This window comes from Leopardus geoffroyi, chromosome A3 (assembly GCF_018350155.1).
Source record: "Leopardus geoffroyi isolate Oge1 chromosome A3, O.geoffroyi_Oge1_pat1.0, whole genome shotgun sequence".
Lineage (NCBI taxonomy): Eukaryota > Metazoa > Chordata > Mammalia > Carnivora > Felidae > Leopardus > Leopardus geoffroyi.
The window spans coordinates 13493264-13511939 of NC_059336.1; the positions used below are offsets into that span (position 1 = coordinate 13493264).

At 55.3% G+C, this 18676-nt stretch overlaps 1 protein-coding gene across 3 annotated transcripts in view; it reads left to right on the forward strand.

Moving 5' to 3' along the window:
• The window catches only part of SULF2 (sulfatase 2), a 119153-nt gene that overhangs the window by 70343 nt on the left and 30134 nt on the right, over positions 1-18676 (forward strand). For all 3 annotated transcript variants that reach the window (XM_045444322.1, XM_045444323.1, XM_045444324.1), the window contains exon 4: positions 9326-9477. In XM_045444322.1, coding sequence (XP_045300278.1) covers positions 9326-9477 — 152 coding nt within the window. The remainder of the gene's footprint in view (positions 1-9325; positions 9478-18676) is intronic.

Consider the following 18676-nt stretch of genomic DNA (forward strand, 5'->3'; position numbering starts at 1 on the left):
CCAGAGACCTGTGTTTTCATCCCCGGCTCAACCCCCAAAAAGGAAGCGGCTTCTGTTTTAGGAACTCTGGGCCAGACATCATCTCATGGGTTGCCGTTCCCATTTTATAGATGGAATTACCGAGGCTGAGAGAGAGGCACTCACTTGCCCCAGGAGACCCAGGCCCTCCGACTCCGGAAACCAGGCCCTTGAGAGCCACACTGCACCACCCCCTGTCCCCGCATCACTGGAGACCCACACCCAGCCCAAGGTTTCTCAGCCCGAGCCCTGGGTCCTTGTCTGTGGTGAGGGCCACCCTGTGCCCGGTAGGGTGGTTAGCGCGTCTCTTGTCGGGCCAGCAGCACTCTATCCGACAGCTGGGACAACCCACAGTGTCTCCAGACATTGCCCAGTGTCCCCCAGGGAGCACTCGCCCCAGCTGGCCCGATCCTTGTTAGGAGTACTCCGACACAGGAGAGAGGGAGGCTTGAGACCCTGGTCAGCGGCAGCTTTGCGCTGTGTGGCCTGTGCCTCATGCCCAAAACCGTTGACCCGGTCACCTCGTCAGCAGCTGTGACATGTGTCCGCTCCAGGCCAGGTACAGGAGGGTACCGCAGCGCCCGGAAGGGGCCCGTGCCCAGGGACATGATGATAAACGAGGAAGCAAACATCCACGGGTGATTTCAGAGAGTACAGAGGGCCACAGAGAAGGTAAACAGCCCGGCACAGGAGGACGGGGACCTTGAGGCGGGGCGATCCGGGCCAGCTGCTCGGACGAGGTGCCATCTGATCTGAGACATCCCAGTGAGTAGGAGCCAGTCCATGTGAGGGGGGCGCAGGCGCATGTCTGAGGTAGAGAGAAGAGGAGGTGCCAATGCCCTGGGGTGGCAGTGTGTTGGGTGCGCTTTAGGGAACGAGAGGCCGGGAGTGGCTAGAACGGAGGGAGCAGAGGGGCGAGCGGTGGGAGACGGGGGCAGAGGTAGCGGCACTCGCGGGCAGCCAGGCCCTGAAGGGGGAGGGCAAAAGCGGTCTCGGGTTCAGAAGGGTCTTCCTGGCCGTTTGGGGGTGACCGCGTTACGGGAAGGCAAAAAGGGACGCGCAAGATGAGGGGAGGCCGTTTCCACTGTGAGCGAGGAAATGAGGATAAAAAAGCAAGACACGTTTCCATCACTTCTGAGACCTTCCCACCCTGAGGGTCTTTTGCCTCTTTTATTCGGAGTCCCAAACACGGGATCTGGGGAGTCAGGTTGCAGCTGTTGAGCAACTGTCTCCTCGGGGCGGGGGGGGGGGGGGCTTCCAAAACTCCAACCCTTTCTCTGCCTCTGAGTCTCCTAGCTCAAGATGCAAAGTCCCAGAGTAGAGTCTGATTGGCCAAGCTCAGCCATACACCCACCCCTTAGGTGGGAAGGAGCACCCTGATTGACAGCTGGGACCTTTGTATTTGGGAAGAACCAGGGATGCGGTGGCTGTGGCTTTTCAGGGGTTACTTGAAGGAAAGGCGTGTGTGTGTGTATTCATGCATGTGTGGGTATGTTTGCTCCAAAATACGGAGGAAACTCCCAAGTCAAAATGGATAAACATTCATTGAAATATTTAGATCTGAATGTAAATCACGAAACGTAGCATGATTCAACCAGTCAACTCTGGAATATTTCGACTCATAGTTGTGTATCCATTATTGCTAATGTAGGCTGTGGGGAGAGACGGTGTGGGGACAAATGTGCATTGGGAGACGCCAGTGTCCTTAAAACAGCCCGGCTGACAGCTCCATCCAGATGGCCCACGAGGGGCGGGAGAAAGCTCCCCCCTGGCAGTGGGTACTCTAAGTCCCACCAGTCCCACTTGCTGGGCACTTCTCCACGTTCCTTACACCTGTTGGTTCCTTCCCCCCCGCATGACGGTAGGCAGTGGCTTGCTGTCATTGCTGTGCACCAAGGCACAGAGGGGTGAGGTCACTTGCCTGGGGTTCCACAATCGGGAGGTGACAGACCAGGAGACTCTGGCTGCAGAGGCACGCTCTCGGCCGTTCTCCTGTGTCGCCTCCCGCGTCACCCAGACAGAGGACTAACTCGTGGCTGTCCTGAGGTTCAAGCGTCCCCCACCCCGGGCCCAGCCCGCTCTCCAGCACAGAGAGATGCCCCCAGGATTCCTGTTGCAGAAACCCTCCGTCGCCCCCGTCTCCAAAACGATGCCTTCATCTGCCCTCCTGAGCGAGGTTTACCGCCAGCTAATCTCAGTCTCCAGTCCCTGCAACACATGGCTTTTAGAGACCACAAATGCGATTACGACGAGGCAATTTCAGTTAGATTCAGGGCTGGGAGAGATAACAGAAGGGCCCGGTTCTCCCATCAGACTCTGAATGGCTCCCCAGCAGCACTTAACTCAGACAAATGGAGGAAGCAGCCGGGAGGGGAACGGGCACAGCAGCTTTCCGCTGAAGGGCCGCCTGCCCCGGCCGGCAGGACCGGGAGGGAGGGTTTCAAAAGGACTTGGGGGTTAATCAATCCCCTTAAAGTTGGCGGCGAGGGAGGGTGGATTTTGACATCGGTCTCTGCAAGGGCTCTTTTAAATAAGGTATTAATGGAGCAGGGAGGGGGACCCGTTGGTCATGATGAAAGTAACGCTTAGCGGGCATACCCGGTCGTGTGCCGGGTCTGAGCAGTACAGGCATGTCTCAGAGATGTCGCGTGTTCAGTCCCAGACCGCCACCACAAAGCCAACAGAGCACTCAAGCAAGCCAAAGGAATTTTCGGTTTCCCCGTGTGTATAAAAGTGATGTTTACATTAAGTGTGCAATAGTATCGTGAAAAAGCAATGCCTGGGGGCGCCTGGGTGGCTCAGGCCGTTAGGCGTCCGGCTCTTGGTGTCGGCTCAGGTCGTGATCTCACGGTTTCGTGAGTTCGAGCCACGCATCGGGCTCTGTGCTGATGGCGGGGAGCCTGCTTGGGATGCGCTCCCTCTCCTTCTTTCTCTCTGCCCCTCCCCCACTCACGCTGTCTCTGTCTCTCGCAAAGAATAGAGTTTAAAAAAATTTGTTTTAATAAAAAAAAAAAAAAGGCAGCGCACATACCTTAATTTAAAAATATTGCTGAAAGGGGCGCCTGGGTGGCCCAGGCGGTTAAGCCTCCGACTTCGGCTCAGGTCATGATCTCGCGGTTCGTGGGTTCAAGCCCCACGTCGGGCTCTGTGCTGACGGCTCAGAGCCTGGAACCTGCTTCTGCTTCTGTGTCTCCCTCTCTCTGTCCCTCCCCTGCTCGCGCTCTGTCTCTCTCTTTCTCTCAAAAATAAACATTAAAAAAAAATTTTTTTTTTAATTTTTTTTTTTCAACTTTTATTTATTTTTGGGACAGAGAGAGACAGAGCATGAACGGGGAGGGGCAGAGAGAGAGGGAGACACAGAATCGGAAACAGGCTCCAGGCTCTGAGCCATCAGCCCAGAGCCCGACACGGGGCTCGAACTCACGGACCGCGAGATCGTGACCTGGCTGAAGTCGGACGCTTAACCGACTGCGCCACCCAGGCGCCCCTAAAAATTTTTTTGAATAATAAAAATAAAGCGAAGGACGAGACCATATGGTGTGCCCAGATGTGTGTGTTAGTTCGGTCAGCAAACCCACGACATGGGTACTGTCATCTTCCCCATTTTACAAATGGAGAAACTGAGGCATCAGAAGATTAAACTAGTTGCCCAAGGACACACAGCTTTCAGTGTTGCAACATATCTCCGAAAGCCCCCCCCTTTTTTTAATTTTTTTTTAATGTTTATTCATTTTTTGAGAGAGACAGAGCATGAGAAAGGGAGGGGCAGAGAGAGAGGGAGACACAGAATCAGAAGCAGGTTCCAGGCTCCGAGCTGTCAGCACAGAGCCCGACGCGGGGCTCAGACTCACAGACAGTGAGATCACGACCTGGGCCAAAGTCGGATGCTCAACCGACTGAGCCACCAGGCGCCCCATCTGAGGGCCCCTTTAACGTGGAGTGTTTTTGCTGACGTACCTTCTTCTGGGACATCTGCACCCTTTCTGTCATGATCACATTGTATCGGTGACTGAGGTGTCTGGCTGCAAATGGAGAGCTTCCCGCCCTGTGCGTGTCGACCATCCCCACGGTCAGCTTCGTTTCCTCTCGGGCTCCTTTTCCCTTCCCCTCATGTTTCCGCTTCAGCTAGCTTTTCATTACTTGGTTGCTCTCTCTCATCTCTGTTGGCCACTTCTCCCCTTCGACAATCCACTTTTGTAACGGGTCTTGTAGACGTATCACCAGGAGACAGGGAGGCAACCCAGCCACGCGCTCTGTTGTCTGTGCGTGAACCGAGTATCAGGTGCACGGGGACCGGTCACCGACAGACTTTGCAAGAAATGACGTGACCGGCCCCTGGTCCTGATGTGCGTGTTCCTTACACAGTGATTGGTGGACGGGAGGGCCGGTAGCCACGTGTGTTACTTTGTGCAATTACAGTTAATGAGCCTCGGTGGCTAAGTCGGAACCGTGTTGTGGGAGACTGAACTGGGGAAAGTGACATTTGCGTGTATCGGGACCACGCAAGGCGAAGACCGCCTGTGACTGACTGCTCTGTTCTTGTTGTCGTTGCCGTTGGGTCTGTGGGTCGTCCCTTTGCGCCCTGGAGCCCCCTCACTGCCTTGGCCCAGTTCAGAGCCTACTTCTGGCACCTCTTTATCCGGATTAAACACAGCCCTGTTTCCATCCCTGAGGGATCCCTCACCCCGCACAGGGAATTTTGCTCATAACACCAAGGGTTGAAAATCCCTTCCTACAAAGGGCCGGGTAGTAAATGTTTTGGACTTGCAGCCACACGGTCTCTGTTGCAACAACTCAACTCTGCCATCGTAGTGTGCACGCAGCCATAACGACTATATAAACACATGGGTGTGGCTCTGTTCCAGTAGGTAGAAGTATTGACAAAAACAGGTGGCAGCCAGATTTGCTTTGCCAAACCCTGCTCTCCGCTAAGCGTCTCATCTGCTTTTCCTCGGGTCTTTTGATTGCAAGTGCGAGAGCTCAACTGAAAAACTGAATTCAGCAAACAGAACAACCACCCACTCTTGGTGGCAAGATGGCTGCCAGCAGCTTCAAGTTTATGTCCCCATCAGCTTTAAGCCATCTCGAAGAACGTCCCTTTTCCAGTAGCTCCCTCAAAGTCCCAGGGCTCACTCTCATTGGCCCAGCTTGGGTCACATGCCTGGCCCTGAACCAATGACAGGTAGCCAGGGGAATGTAGTCCTCTGATTGGTCCGGCTGAGATTATGCCTGCCACCCTGGCGTCTGGAGTTAAGATCAGCCCATGTGACTTAAGTAAGGAAGTAATGGTACCCAAAGGACCACAGTCAGGATCAAGCAGGCAAAATAAAAGTCTCCACTTCCAGGGGTAAATTTCCACCCTGTGCCTGGTACGCGGGAGGCAGTGAGCACTCCATCCTTTCAACTGATGCCAGCCTGCTCCCGAGGGGCGGCGTCAGCCAGCACATTATTGGTGGCCTTTCCTGGCCTGGCATTTAATTCCTCTTAACCTGCCTGCCAAGTTATTCCACCCCCACACCAGCCCCCGGGTTGTTCTTTCTTTTGCGCCGTCCCGGCCGCGAAAGCTAAACGCTCGGGGCTCCAGCCAGGACATGGGCTGTATTTTTAATCTTGATTTTAATTCCAGCTCATTCTCCTGGCTGTATCTCCCAGCCCCGGAGCCCCAGGGCCCACGCTAATTTGCTTCTCCCACCTCAACTGGTACCAGAATAACCATTTTAAAAACCGCCTGGGGGAAATCTAATCAAATGAGAGCAAAATCTAATTTGGCACTAAAAGCCTTTGACTGAAGCCCTGTTTTCTAGGGTCTCGTGGAGCCTGAATAGTAAACTCTTTCTGGATTTTTTAAGAGTTGGGGGTTGGAGAGAGGAGAGAGATGTGAAAGAGGGCATTCCAGCGGAGGAAATGGCCTCGGCCACTTTGACACCCGTGGCATTGGGCGATAATGGGCAGGGGTGGGCTTCCTGAGGCGGCCCCCCTCCAAGAAAGTTATCCCACCGGCCGGGCCAAGATTGAAGCTCTTTAGCATTCCAAGCTGCACATTCATCAGAAAGACCTTTGGTCCAGATCTTCAGGACCTTCAAACCATAGGATCCCAAGCCAGGGTTTGGGGGACCTAGGAGAGAACCCAGTTTTCCCAGCAGGGAGATTCAGGGTGCCTTTTTCCCGGGGCTTTTGTTCACCCTTCAGGGTGAACCTGAGGGAAGTTGTATGTTTCTGAAGCTACTTGAGGTCTTGGGTTGCTTTCAGAACGTGTCCCGATTCCAGGAAAATGCACACAACATGTAAAATCTGATGTATAGTATTTCAGGGGACGTGTGGGCCCTTTTCAGTTTCCCCATCATGCCTCCTGTGGCTTCTGCTCACGATCTGGTCCCTCTACCCTGTAACGTCATCTTCTCCCTTCCTCAGTGGCTTCCCTGTGTTCCTCAAATGCCTCCAAGCTTGTTCCTGCCACAGGACCTTTGCACTTGCCATTTCCTCTGTCTAGAGCAGTTTCCCTTGTATTCCTATTCCCCCCGATTCGTCCTCAGCAGCCTTCCTTGACTGCTCAAGCCCTTGGTACCTGCCGGGGTCCATCTCTAGCCACTTTGTTGGAACACCATCTTTATTTTCTTCATCACTTTGTTTTTATCAACAGCATCACCTCTGTGATCACAGTTCCCCCGCTAGAATGTCCACCCCAAGAGGGCGGGGATTCTGGTGGCCTCATTCACTGCTGTGTTGCCATCGCCTGGGACGGCTCCTGGCATACCATTGGGGCCTAATAAATGGGTGTAGATATGTGAATCCACACGTGCTCAGGGACGCACAGTCGCTGTGTAAGTGGACACCCGCCACCTGACTGCTTTTTTTTTCCTTTAATGTTTATTTTTGAGAGACACAGAGACAGAATGAGAGTGGGTTGGGGCAGAGAGGGAGGGAGACGCAGAATCCAGGCTCTTCGCTGTCAGCACAGAGCCCGACGCGGGGCTGGAACTCTCGAGCTGTGAGATCGTGACCTGAGCCGAAGCTGGACGCTCAGCCGACTGAGCCGCCCAGGCGCCCCTACCTACCTGCTTTTACTCTCTGAATATCGGATGTTACCCGGGACTCCGAGCCCGGTGGCCAGTTTCCCTGCCCCTCCTCCCCGGAAAGCTCGGGTTCTTTCTATGTCCACTTTGCCCCCCAGCCACGCCAAGGGAGGCCCCACCCTGGGCTTACCCTGAAGCTGCTCGGGACCCTCTCTTCCTGTTTTCGCCTCCTCTGGTGCCCAGATCCTTCCAGGAGGTACTTCCTCAGCCTCCTGGCCCAGCTGGTGCCAGGGGAGGATTGAATGGACGTGCGTCCCTTTGTCCTGTGCCACGGGGACTCGGGAATTGGCTGCTCGGGTCCTTAAGGGGGCTTCCCACCCCGAGGCGGTCCCAGCCACCTGCCAGGTCTCCAGGAAAATGTCCCCATGGAGGGCTCCAGCTTATCCCTGCTCTCCCGACCCACGCCAGGTTGGGGGTAGGGGGGCAGGGGGTCATCTCATCCTCTGCTGCCAGCACAGCCCGGCCCCAGGCCACTCCTTCTCCTGTGGATGTTCGCCTCCCCGTCTGTCTCCTCTCATCTTCGGCTCTGAACAGGCACCTGCCCAACACTCGCACTTTGCCGGGCACGAGGCACCCTGCAACCCGCTTCAGCAACCCCAGCTCTCCCACTCTTGAGCCCTCAGTGCTGGTTCTCGGGTGTCTCCGAGGCCCCGGTGTCCTCATCTGAAGGAGAGAGCCGGCATCGGGCCTCTGTCCCTGGAGAAACGGTCACTTCGAACTGGCTTTATCGGTTGTCATTTTTAAAACTCCCAGTTGCTCGCTGAGAAGAAAAAAGAACAAGAAAGTACCACCGAGAGGATCTCGTCTGCTCCCTCCTCCCCCACCGAGGGTTTTTTGGTGTATCCCTTTCCAGGTGAATCACGGCCATTTTTCTTTAAGCTCTGTGGCCGGTGTTGAACGTGCACTCGGGGAAGCGCGTGGCTCCTGAACGCCTAGCTCAGTGGGGTTTCACCAGCCGAAGCACCCACGTTGCAGCGAGAGAGAGAACGAGACTGTGCCCCGGGAGGCGTGCCCTGCCCGCTTGCTTTCCTCCACCGTACGTCCGTTTTCCCCGTTTTGGAGCATCTTCTGAATGAGACCCTGCCGTGTGCGTTGTTCCATATCTGGTTTATTTCTCTTAACGTGATTAGGTGGTTGAGACGCGCCTGGGTTGTTGTTCTTTTTGAGAGCGAGCGTGCGCACGCGCAAGTCGGGGGTGGGGGGCAGAGGAAGAGAGGGGGAGAGAGAGGAGAGAGGATCCCAAGCAGTCTCCATGCTCAGCACAGAGCCCGACGTGGGGCTCGATCTGATGACCACGAGATCTTGACCGGAGCCGAAATCGAGAGTCAGGCGCACGACCGACTGAGCCGCCCAGGCGCCCCGAGACGCGTGTGTGTTATTAAACGCGACATCCCGTGATGGGAACATCCACAGTGGATTCAGCCACCCCTTTGGTTGACCGGCATCCGACTGGCTCCTAGCTAGCTAGCTGCTGTCGGGAAGAGCGCTACCCTCAGCGCGTCCTGCTCACGCTCGTGAACCAACGAATGCTTTACCGTCGAGCGAACACCCAGGGTTCGAATCGCTGGGGCACAAGGTGCGAGCGCGCTCAGGTTCAGCAGACGCTGCCAGCCAGGGTCCCGCAGGAGGCGGACCCGCCGCGTGGCCCTGGCCGTTAATAAAGGGCCCGCGTTCCACATCACCAGCAACAATTGGCACCGTTCGTTTTCTAACGTCAGTTCTTGTGTTCTGGTCCCGTGTCGTAGACAGGGTTCAAGGGGCCCATAAGCCTGCACGGGAAAGAATCGCACTCTTACTTTTATGGCCCTGCACCGTCGCTTAACATCGCCTTCGGCGAGGAAGGTAGACCACCCACCGTAACCCGAGAGGATCTGTCGTCTGGTCGTCCGTACGAGTCCCCGATCTCGTCATGCCCCACGGCACTGGTTGCAGATGCCAGAAAATGTTCTCACTTGTCACCACTGTGAAATTATTATTCTTCCCAAGGCCCTTGACCAGCTGTTTTGAGAGGGCGGGTTACTAGATGGCACGTTCTTTCAGTGTTCGGATAATTACATTTCAGAATAATTTACTCGCTGTCTAATCCTATATATTTTATTTTAGGCTTCGCCTGCTTTCGAAGGGCTCGGTGGCTCGGGGCAGTGAGAGACCTCGGGGACACGGTGGTCGGGTGGCAGAGAAGGCTCTTGCTGACCGTGTTCTCACGTGGCCTCCTGACCCTTCTCCCCCTCCAGCTTTCTTCGGGAAGTATCTTAACGAATACAATGGCTCCTACGTGCCACCAGGCTGGAAGGAGTGGGTCGGCCTCCTGAAAAACTCCCGTTTTTACAACTACACGCTCTGTCGGAACGGGGTGAAGGAGAAACACGGCTTCGATTACTCCAAGGTACGTCCTGCGTGGCCCCCTCGGCGGGGGTGGGAAACGGGGGGGGGGGGGGAGGGGGGCAGCGCGGAAGGTGACCCGGGAGCTCCACTGCCTGGCTTTGGACGGTGACCCTGCCCTAGACGAGGGATCTCGCGCAGCCAACGCGTATCATCTCGGTGTTTTCATCTCTCGCTTAACAGTCTCTGAGAGCGTTGTCCGCAATCTGCCGGGGCAGAACATTCTGGCAGAAAGCGCACGCACAGAGGGTACCGATCCGTGAATTTTCGCAAACCGAGCAGGCGCGTGCACCCAGCGCCCAGGGAGGTCAGCAAGCAGGGCATCCCCGCCAGCCCCGAGAGCCCCCTCGTGTAACCCTTCCCACCAGCCGTCCCCCCACGGGGACAGCCACCCGCAGACGCACACTGTGGCACGTTCATTCTGAATCCGGCTTCCTTGGCCCCGCACCACGTTGAGATCCAGCCCCGTTGTCGTGTGTGGGTGACCCCGCCCCCGAGGCGACCCTTCTATCACCATGGATTGGCTGTGCCTGTTCTAGAACCTCGCGTAAATGGAATCGTGTGCTGTGTGCTCTCTCGGGTTGGGGTTTTTCCACCTGGCGTCACGCCTGTGACGGTCACCCGTGTGGCCACACGTCATCAGCGGGAACTGCTATGAAGCGCCCCCTTGCGGGGATGGGGGGTAGGTGTCCGTTCACGCCCGGGGGACATTGTGGTCTCCAGTTTGCGTCTCTTAGGAGTCAGGCTGCTGGGAACGTCCTCTCACAGGGCTTTGGGGAGGCACACGCACTCTTCTCCCGGGGCCTAGAATTGCCGGGATACACGGTAGGTTACGTGGCTGAACCAGGTGTAGGTTCCCGATTTATGGCCAGAAATGTTACAAAGGTTCCCGTTGTTCCACGGTGCTTATCAGCACGGGTATTGTCGTCTTTTTTTTTTTACCACATTTCATTATGGTTTTACCAGAAAGATTTTTGAGGATCACATAAGTGAAGGTGATCAGAAAAGCCCTTTCTCCATAGTGATACCCCATGCGTAGCAGTTCAGGACAGCCAACTTCTTCTCTAGGGCGCCACAGACCCAATATTTTAGGCTTTACGAGCCACACGGACGCTATGGCAATGACCCAAGCCTGCCGTTGTAGTATGAAAGCCACCGCGGGTAATATGTAAACAAGTAAGCTTGGCTAGTTCCAGTAAAACTTTATTTATAAAAACAGGCAGCCGCTGGTCAACAGGCTAGAGTTTGCTGATTCTTGGCCTAAGTGAGGGGGAGGAGGAGGGGGGACTGACCGTGATGTCTCCTCCAAACTTTCCGTTAAAAAAAACAAAACTCCGGACACTAGCAAATATTCCTGGCCCAACTAAATCTTCTAAACCAGCTCGTGTGCCCCCCCCCCTCCACAGTTGACCCATTCTTTCCCCACACATTCTTCCCTTCCCTCTCTCTTCCCCACGCTCACTGCCACTGACCCTGGGCCTGGCTGAGTGTCATAACCGGGGCTCTGTGGGGTGGTGTGATGACCGCCCTCCCTAGATGGACTCTCTCTGAATCGCTGCACAAGGCCCCCAGGCAGAAGTCGGCAGGGGACAGGAGCCACACACACAGGATGGGAAGCCAGGGGTAGGGGAGACGGCAGGTGGGTGTTGGGGACTAGGAAGAATGTATCCAAGAGGGGGCAGCCAACGTCCATCAGGCCTGTCTGTCTTGCATAGAAACGTGGGCCCAAGAGGGCCAGGTTTTCTGATTTTTCAGCAGAAGCTACAAACTGACGCGTGTTTTTTTTTTTTCCTGTGAGATCTCCTGATTTTTAAACAATGGCAGCTAATTTCCTAGAATCCTGCATGAATCAAGCGTGCCTGACCCGTGGATGTACAGCCTTGGCGGCCCCCTGCCTTGTTCTGCCCACCGCCCTCTGGGGACCGGGCAGTGACTTCCCGTCTTAGAGTTGCAGGACTGGGGTGCAGAGCCCCGCCTTGACACATATCATGTGCCCTTGGACATGCTACCTACTCCTAAGAGTCTCAGTTCCCAAATCTGGGAAGTGGGCACACTGGTACATACTTAATAACGTGCACATCTTTTTACTGAGTGCCTATTAGGGTCCAAGCAACTGCGCTGGGTGGCTTTTGTTGTTGTTTTTTTTTTAAACGTTTATTTATTTTTGAGATGACGCGAGAGACAGAGTGCAGGCAGCAGAGGGGCAGACGGAGGGAGACACAGCCCAGAGCCCGACGCGGGGCTCGAACTCACGAACCGTGAGATCGTGACCTGAGCCGAAGTCAGACGCTTCACCGACTGAGCCGCCCAGGCGCCCCCGTGCTGGGTGTTTTATGTGTAGTATTTCTAATCCCCAGCAATCAGAGGCGTGAGCGGACTAGTCAAGTTTGGTCATGTCATTCGTGCATCCCCTCAACAAGTATTTGTTGAGAGCCTGCTATATGCCAGGCACTGTGTTAGGTGCTGGGTACCCAGGGATGAACAAAAACAGATCAGGCATTCACAGCCTGGGATGTGGAGGTGGGTTATTAACTGTGAAGTGATGGGCCCACGTGTGTGCGTGCACTCACACATACACCGTCACATCGGCCCCGTTGCCCACTTCATCAGCTCCCTACGAGCCAGTTCAACCGGACCAGCCTTGTCCGTTCTTACAAGCACCCCCAAATCTTTGCTAGTGCTCTCCTGCCCTGGGTTTTTCCAAGTTTTACCCATCTTCTCTTCTGTGAATCCTTCCCCAAGGGCCCCAAACTACAGGATTTATCCTTTCTTGAATCACACCGGCCTCTCTCAGTTGCTTGTGAACAGAAACTCAACTCAAAATGGCTCAACTGAAGAGGAAACGTCCGCTTATTTAACTGGTCCAGCAGTAACGGCATCAGGCACGGCTGGGTCCAGGGGCTCACACAAAATCTTTCGGCGGTGGTTTCTTTCTCCTCGAAGCTCTGTTTTCTTCTCTGCGGTGCCATCTACGGTCTCTCCCCCTCCCGCCCCTCCCCCTTCTCCCTCTCCCGCCCTCCCCCCTCGCTTTCCCTGCCCCTTGTAGCAATATGGCCGCCCTTCCACGTTTCACCTTCCTGCCCAGCTGCAAGTGAGGGAGTCTCCTTCCCAGGATTCCCAGCAAATCTCACTGCATCTCATTGGCTCTTGGCTCAGTCACATGTCTGTCCCCGGACCAATCGGTGTGGCCAGGGGATGCAGGGTTTTGATGGGCTGTAAGTCACCTGCCCCACTTCCTAGCCAGAGGCAGGGACAGCGGGAGCCCCACTCTGGAGCCAAACCCTGGAACATTGGCTGAGAATAGAGTCCAAATGAAAATGGGCGGGATGCTCAGTGGCCTAAAAGCACCCTATCCCACTCCCCTTCTGGAAACACTGCACACTTGGGGATCCCTCCTGCCTTTGACCAAGGATCCCACTCATGTGTCCCCCTTACTGAGTCTGATCGTTCAGGCCCTGGTGGCAGCAACCACGTGTGACATCGCCTGGACAGCACCCTCTCCCCTCACCCTGGGTCTCAGGCCTCCATTACCTCCGAGTGAATTGATTCCAAAGTCCTGATGGGGGGATTTGTACATTAGAAATACAGATTATAGTGTCTTGGGGCTGAACACGCTGCTTCTCTCCTCCCAGACTCAGCACAGGCACATCGTCCACTACCTAGAAAACTCCACTCCGTCCTTGTTAAAATTCCTCACCACGTCCATGCCTGGTCTCAGAGCAGCCCTGTAATCAAGTTATCCAGGGAGACTCAGAGTCCCTCTGGGGCTGAGGACGGAACATGCCGTGGCTGCTACTTACCCCGTTTCCTGCCACAGACACATCTCCCCTGTGAATGAGCCCCGTGGGAGGATTCCTGGGCTCCCTGTTCCCAGAGGCCTGGGAACAGAGGGATGGGGGCCCCTTTGGGGTCAGAGCTGGCTCAGGTCCAGGGTTCAGACCCGGGGCGGGCAGCAGGCAGTGGGAGCCGTCGCACTGGGCGGGAGCGAGAGGGAGCTCGGAGTTGCCTGGGGCTCCCTGCTCCAGCACTCTGAGGAGTGAGATGCCTGTGTGTCGCTGCCCTCAGTGGCTTCAGCAAGAGGCCCAGCTCGGGAGGAAGTGACAGTCCTTCCGGAGGTCCCCTCAAAGGCCCTCTGAGGTCTCTGTTCTGAGTCACTAATCCCAAGGCTGGATGCCATGAAAAGGGTCCTGATGGCAGGGGGACAGAGCGGCAGCAATGATGACAAAAGAGTGATGTGGCACACGCACTGATCACCAAAGAGGACCAGAGAAGGCGGGACCAGTGGGAGAGGGGAATGATGAGGGTCAGGTGGTGGAAAGGCCCTAAGGAACAGCGGTGTCTGTAAACTCGAATGAGACCACCCTTTGAGCCGCCCTTTGTCATTTGCGCTTTTCTGTCGTGGAGAAGCCTCCCTCTATGCAGGTTGGGACCGTTGAGTTGTTCATTGCAGCTTTGTCATTGAAAGAAATCCACAAGGGCCACCAATGCAAGAAATGATTAAAAGACCACAAAGGGACCCTACCCTGGAGAATTTCTAGAAAAAGATGAGGAGATCTGTATGTAACGCCATCAGAAGGGCTTTGGACACGGGGCTGATGGAAAGAGCGGGTTGCAGAGAGAGCTCCTGTAAGCCCCAGTTCAGATGTCTCCTAGAGCACCCCGAGCCCAGGGCATCGCACCCCAACTCTCCTGCCCCCGCAGTGATCACCACACCTGTGTGTATCCCTGGGTCACTTGTTAACATCTGTCTCCTCTCATTAGAGTACAAGGCCATGAAGGCAGGCGTGTGACTTTGCTTTGTTCCCTGCCATGTGGAATGGAAGGAAGGAAGGGAGGAAGGAAGGAAGGAAGGAAGGAAGGAAGGAAGGAAGGAAGGAAGGAAAAGGAAGGAAGGAGGGGAGGGGAGGGAAGGGAGGAAGGGAGGAAGGAAGGAAGGAAGGAAGAGACCAAGAAGGAAAGGAAAGGAAAGAAAGAAAATATACACAGTGTGATCCAACCGATGTAAAAAGATGCATAAAGCCATACTCTAACACGTGTAACAAGGCATCTGAAAAAAATACTTCCTGGTTAAGGCCCAAAGGGGCCAAGATTGGAAGCAGGGGGGTGTGAGGAGTAATCAAAGGGAACCAGATTTGTTTGTACTGTTTTCATTTTCGCGTGGAAAACACAGCCGCGTGATTTTTTTTTTTAATTTTTTTTTTTTAACGTTTATTTATTTTTGAGACTGAGAGAGACAGAGCATGAACAGGGGAGGATCAGAGAGAGAGGGAGACACAGAATCTGAAACAGGCTCCAGGCTCTGAGCGGTCAGCACAGAGCCTGACGTGGGGCTCGAACTCACGGACCGGTTGATCGTGACCTGAGCCGAAGTCGGACGCTCAACCGACTGAGCCACCCAGGCGCCCCCACAGCCGCGTGATTCTTGAGGAATAATGACTCCCGCTCCCTTAGACCTAACGTGCACCAGATACTATTGGAATCGTTCCACCTGAATTAGCCCATGTATGTCTCACCATAGTTACTGTTCACAACCAGCACACGAGGAAACTGAGGCACAGAGAGGCTAAGGAACTAGGCCACACAGCTAGTGAGTGGTAAAGCGGTATCATCCGAGCCTAGGCCATCTGGCCTCCAAATCCATTCTCTGAACTGCCGCCCATGGGTCAAGTCCTGCCGGCCAAGTGTTTTTGTCCAGCCTCTGAGCTTAGAAGGGCTTTTTATGTTCTTAACTAGCTGGGGAAAAAATCACAAAAACAGCAACATGTGACCAGCGCTCTTCTCCTGACTTGTGAAACTGACATGAAATTTGCGGTTTGGCCGCATAAGGTTTTACTGGAGCGCAGACAGGCCCGTTCATTTACCCAGCGGCTGCTCTCTTGCTACAGTGGCAGTGAGTAATGCAAATGAGACCTCCGGCCTGCAAAGCCTCAAATGTTTCCTATCTGACCCTTTACAGAAAAGGTTTGTTGATGCTTGGTGTAAACCACCCCATGCGCGTTAGTAATTTTGTTTGGGGGCCGGGGAGGGGCGGGAACGATGGAGCAGACAAAAAATACAAAGGCGTGAGGTCTGGCTCCGAGGGTATTGCCAAGTGCTTCATTCCCGTGTGAAATGCTCCCACCATCTGAAGAAGGGACTGTTATCGGGCCCATGTTTTAGAGGCGGAAAGGTGCTTTCTGAGGGGCACAAAGGCGAGCCGCTGGCCCACAGATAGCAGGTGATAAAGCCGGGGTGTGAACCCAGTGTTGCTGACTCCAGAGCCCTCAGCTTCATGAAATATGATTGCTCCTTAAAGGGACATGAACCTCTTTTGAACACAAGGGGCTGTAGAGGGTGCAGTGTCCGCATTATGATGTAGAATATAATTTAGACGGAGGAAGCCAGTGGCTCAGAAAAGGAGACCGTCCCGGAGTTACAGAAGGTTGACTTGCCAAGTGGAGAAAACATCGAGAGGTGGGCTCGAGAGCTGCGCCAGGGTGCGGGCAACCCCCCCCAACCCCCAACCCCCGCCCTGCCCCTCAAACCAGGTCTCAGGGGCACAGTCATCTGTCTCAAGGCACAGCCCGAAAGCAGCCCACAAGTGGGCTTCCCAAGCAGAACAGTTAACTAGTTCTGGAAGCCAGGAGACTCCCATCTGGGGAGGGGCCCTGAGAGCTTTGGGGTGAGCTGGCTTATCTCACCCAAGTTCAAAAAGAGGTAGAACCACGGGCTTCCGTGGGCAGATCTCCCAGGAGGCACCCATGGGACACGTTTGTCCGGGCAGAGCTTCCCGTCACATCAGCCATGGTCCCCATTCCCGTCCTTGCAGTCCCCCCATCCCCAGCAGCCAGGGGTAATCCTAAGTGAGCGAAAACCTCCCTGTCCCTCCCAGGTTCCCTGCCGCCTTCTTACCGCTGATGAGAATGCTTTCCCACACCCCGCACAGGACTGTGGTCACCATGGGGACAGGGACCTGTGACCACAGCCCCAGCCCTTAACAGGAAGCCCGGAACCCTGGTAACAGGCACCCAACAAGTAGTTGCTGAGTGAGCACGTAAACGAGAGCGGCAGAGGCCATGCCTGAGGAACGAGGCTGGGAACAAGAGGGGCCAGGCTGTCACGGAGCCCGGGAGGACGCCCCACACCCCCATTGGCAATGGACATTTTTGCCCAGAGCCCTGGCTAGCGATCCCCACCGAAGTACTGGGTTCCTCTTGGTTTACTGATCAAAGTCAGCGGGAGGTCAGGATGGGGAGGGGAGGCAGGAGGACCCAGCTCTGGCTGCTAAGCTCCGGGTAGGAGCCAAGTCCCCAGAACCTGGCATCCCCAGCCCCCTGCACCTGGCCAGGAGTGCACCAGGGGAAAGTCTAGCACCTCCCCCTGGAGAGCAGGAATGGGCCCGGCCCACGACTGAAGGGGGGCAGAGAGGGGAGTTCCTCATCGTCTGTCGGCTCGTCTCCAGGTTCTAGAAAATTCACCTTCCAGCCTGCTTCGTCCTCATACCTGTCTTACCCTTCCTGTTAACAGCCCACCTCCCTCACGTCTTCTTCACGACTGACCCAGGCAGGCAGCTCAACTTGTCCAGAACTGAACATATAGCACTCCCGCCCACACCCTGACACTCTCTTTCTCCTGGACCCCCATCTCTATACCCTTCACCCCAGCCAGAAACCGTGGGGTGGGGGGGAGGGGGGGATGACTGCCAGCCCACTGCCCCCCCCCCCCCAGCCAGCCAATGGACACATCCTGTCTGTTGAATCTGCTCCCAGCCGGGACTGGACCATGCCACCGCCACCCTGGCCCAGGTCCCCTTGTCCCTCCGACACCTGGACTCGGCTCAAGTACCGTGGCCGGAGAGATGGCGTGTCCTCGTTGGCCAGCCTGGGGCTTCACCACCCGCCCCTGGAGTACGGGTGGCGTCCCCTTCGGTCCACACGGATGGTTGGGAGGTGGGTGTGCAGCTTGTCCTACGTCATCGCGGGTGCCCTGCTGCAGCCATCAGGGATCAGCAGGGGCTTAGCTAGAGCAGGAGTGGCTTTGAGGAGACCCAGGAAGGTGGGCGGCTGTCAGGCATGCGGAAAGGCTGTCGCACCGCTAAGACAGGCATAATGTTGGCCGGCTACGTGCAAGGCACCGTGCCAAGAGCTTTGCGCCTCTTAGCGCTCGAGACCCTCATGCCAGCCTTGAGAGTCAGACACGGTAATGACACCACATACGCTTCTGAACGTGGAATATCACAGGCTACAGGGGCCCCGTATTACCCTCCCGAGCCCCTTTCCTGGCCTGCCCCCTCCCAGGAAGGTCACCCGTCTCCTGCTGATTGCCACGGATGCGCTTATTACATAGGAAAGCGTCTCAAACACTGTATAGCATCGTTTTCTGTGTTCTTAGCCTGTATATAAACGGTATCATGCCGTGCGTGTCCTCCAGCCTGCTTTCTTCACCCAGGGTCAGGTCTGGCAGGTTTGTGCGTGTGGACCCAGGTAGCCCTAGTTTGTTAATTGGATGCCCTATCACGGCGCCGTATGTCTCTCCTGGGAATAGATGTCCACAGTAGCTGTTTATTTTTTCATTGTTTTTTTAACATTTATTTATTTTTGAGAGACAGAGGGCGATTGGGGAGGGGCAGAGAGAGGGGGAGACACAGAATCCAAAGCAGGCTCCAGGCTCCGAGATGTCAGCACAGAGCCCAACGCGGGGCTCGAACTCATGAACCGGTTGATCGTGACCTGAGCCGAAGTCAGACGCTCGACCGACTGAGCCACCCAGGCGCCCACAGTAGCTTTTTTAAAAACATGTTTCATCACAGCCAAGTAGGCGCACAGTTCCAAAATCAAGCAGTGAAGACGGGGTTCCTATGGAGAGCAAGCAGCTGCGGCCCATGGTTCCCCACCAGCCGGAGACAGCGGACCCACCTGCTGGTTCCGCAGTTACCTTTGTCATTTTAAGAACTTTCCCTGCGCCTTCGGGTCATGCTCCATAACCGTGGCAGCAACTCTTGGATTTGGGTGTTCTATAATGTTACTTTTATATAATAGGTTCTACAGATAACTCCCCAGGACTATTCATAAAAAGTATTTCGGGAAAAGTACACCAAGTAGCAAGTGGCTTTCTCCCCCTCTGTTTTATCCCAGACCCCAGTTAGCACTTTGATATCTGTCCTTCTAGATTCTTCCTTGGTGCTCATATGAAGTTAAGGGTTTGGCTTCTCCTCTCCACCCCTC